The sequence below is a fragment of the Palaemon carinicauda genome, chromosome 36 (assembly GCF_036898095.1).
Source record: "Palaemon carinicauda isolate YSFRI2023 chromosome 36, ASM3689809v2, whole genome shotgun sequence".
In the NCBI taxonomy this organism is placed as follows: Eukaryota; Metazoa; Arthropoda; class Malacostraca; order Decapoda; family Palaemonidae; genus Palaemon; species Palaemon carinicauda.
Genome location: NC_090760.1, coordinates 74796989 through 74799488, shown reverse-complemented (window position 1 = coordinate 74799488; position 2500 = coordinate 74796989). Strand labels below are relative to the sequence as shown.

General features: G+C 38.4%; 1 protein-coding gene across 1 annotated transcript in view; it reads left to right on the top strand.

The window, feature by feature from the left end:
• The window catches only part of LOC137628701 (uncharacterized), a 56887-nt gene that overhangs the window by 32188 nt on the left and 22199 nt on the right, over nt 1–2500 (top strand). Inside the window, exons 7-8 of the mRNA XM_068359852.1 lie at nt 510–642; nt 2279–2420. Of these exons, the coding sequence (XP_068215953.1) occupies nt 510–642; nt 2279–2420 (275 nt within the window). The remainder of the gene's footprint in view (nt 1–509; nt 643–2278; nt 2421–2500) is intronic.

Here is a 2500-nt window from a genome sequence, read left to right as displayed (position 1 = left end):
GAAAGTACAGTAATTCTTTTCACCTCTGTCTGTTTGTGTGTTTGTCACCAGATATGTCAGAAATGGGCCAACTTAGAAGGGATTAGATTTTGTCAGTGATCCAGAGGATTTTTTTTTCTTATTATTATTATCAATATTATTATTATTATCATTATTATTATTATTATCATCATCATACAGTAGATTCAGTCACCGTCAACATATGAAAATTGGAGGGCTTGGTCCGTAGATTTGAGTAAAATGTTGCCATTCTTCATTGGCAGAGATGTGAAATCTCTGATTATTATTATTGTTATTATTATTATTATTATTATTATTATTATTATTATTATTATTATTATTATTATTATTATTATTATTATTATAGTCATTCATGGTCAACATATCAAAAAAAAACCTTGATCCATACACTTGAATTAAATGTTAACAATCTTCATTGACGGAGATATACAATCTTCGATACCTTTTTCCACATGTTCTCTCATAAGATGCATTCTTTTAATCAACAGAGAGATTATTACGACAGAGAATGCACGCCCGAATTCCCCCTTCGTTGCGATGTGGGTGACCTTTCTGGACGTCTGGGGCCCATTGATATTGGCGATAAGAGATACGTCTTTGTCGATAGGAATCTTCCTTTGAGTAGGTCTCGCTGTTTTTTTTTCCCTTGTGCCTCTTTTGAAAGATGTTTGTGCGTGCATGTATGATATATATTGGCGTGTGGGTATATATATATATATATATATATATGCAGTGTACCCTTCTTGAATGGGCTACCGTAACTAGATGAAAGTGTTTGCGTATGGCCATAAGCAAAGCTGTATCAGTGAGGGCCACCCATACTAGTTTGGTTTGTTGTGAGCAATCAAACTAAAATCTCCCACATACATGAATCCGAACTGAGGCCTTTGTCCTGCAGGGGACTACAAACAGCTGTAATTGTTGTTTTGTATATATATATATATATATATATATATATATATATATATATATATATATATATATATCCTTATGTAGGGTTGATGTTTCTGGCCAGCTTTCTCCATCTAACTCTGTCCCACACTTCATCACCGGTTAATCCCTTTGATCGAAGGTCATCCTTGATACAGTCCATCCACCTTCGCTTTGGTCTCCCTCTCCTTGTTCCCTCTACCTCCATATCCATCACTCTCCTCCCAGTATACTGTTATTCTCTTCTCATGACATGACCATATCACCTCAGTCTACTTTCTTGGATCTTATCTGATAGTTTTCTAACTCCTGTGGTACCCCTAATTACCTCATTCCGTATCTTATATCTCCTTGTCACCCCACACATCCATCTCAACATTTTCATCTCTGCCACATCCAGTTTCTTCTCTTCTGTCTTCTTTATTGCCCACGTCTCTGCTCCATACATCATTGCCGGTCTCACGTACTTTACCTTTCAGCTTAACCCCCTATTTTCCTGTCACATAGTACTCCACGCACTTTTTTTCCAATTCTTCCATCCGGCTTGTATTTTGTGGTTTATTTCTGCCCCCAAATCACCATCCTCTGCAACTGTTGATCCTAAGAAATTCTCAACTCTTTTCAATCTCTCTCCTTGTAAACTAACTTCCCCATTCTCCCCATTTTTCAATCTCAAATACTCTGTCTTTTTCTTGCTGATCTTCAATCCTTTATTTTCAATTTCTCTTCTACTACCTCTCGCCTAGTGCTACACAGTATAACATCATCAGCAAAAAGCATACACCAAGGAGACTGATCGCTAATACCTTGTGTTACTACATCCATGACCAGATCAAATAGGTAAGGGCTCAATGCAGACCCCTGATGTAATCCCACATTTACTGGCAAGATTTCTGTTAGGCCTATACTGCCTATAACATTTGCTTCTGCCCTCTCATACATATCTTGTGTGATTCTTACATATTTCTCAGGGACTCCCTTTTCTCTCATACATCTCCACAGCTCCTGACGTGGTACTCGATCGTATGCCTTCTCCAGGTCAATAAAGACCATATGTAATCCTTTCTGTTTCTCCCGATGTTTTTCTATCATCAGCCTCAAAGCAAATATTGCTACCACAGTCCCTCTTCCAGGCATGAGTCCAAATTGTTCCTCACCAATTGTTGTTTCATCTCTGAGTCTCTTCTCAATGATCTTCTCCCATATTTTCATAGTATGGCTTATCAACTTTATGCCTCTGTAGTTGCCACATTCCTGGATGTATACACACGCACACAGACATTATTATTCGCATTCAATAATGTTAACAACTTATAACTCTTTTCAGCCGGGCCTCATGGCATCATGAACAAAGCCATCATCATCCACACCGAGAACGCTGGCGTCGATAGGTTCGCCTGTGCCAATATCGAGCCAGATGACGATATCATCAAGTGGGTCATTATTAGGAAGACTCCCAAATTCTCTGTGTAAGTTGGTTTAGCCTTTTTTTGGAGATTGTACTCTCTCTCTCTCTCTCTCTCTCTCTCTCTCTCTCTCTCTCTCTCTC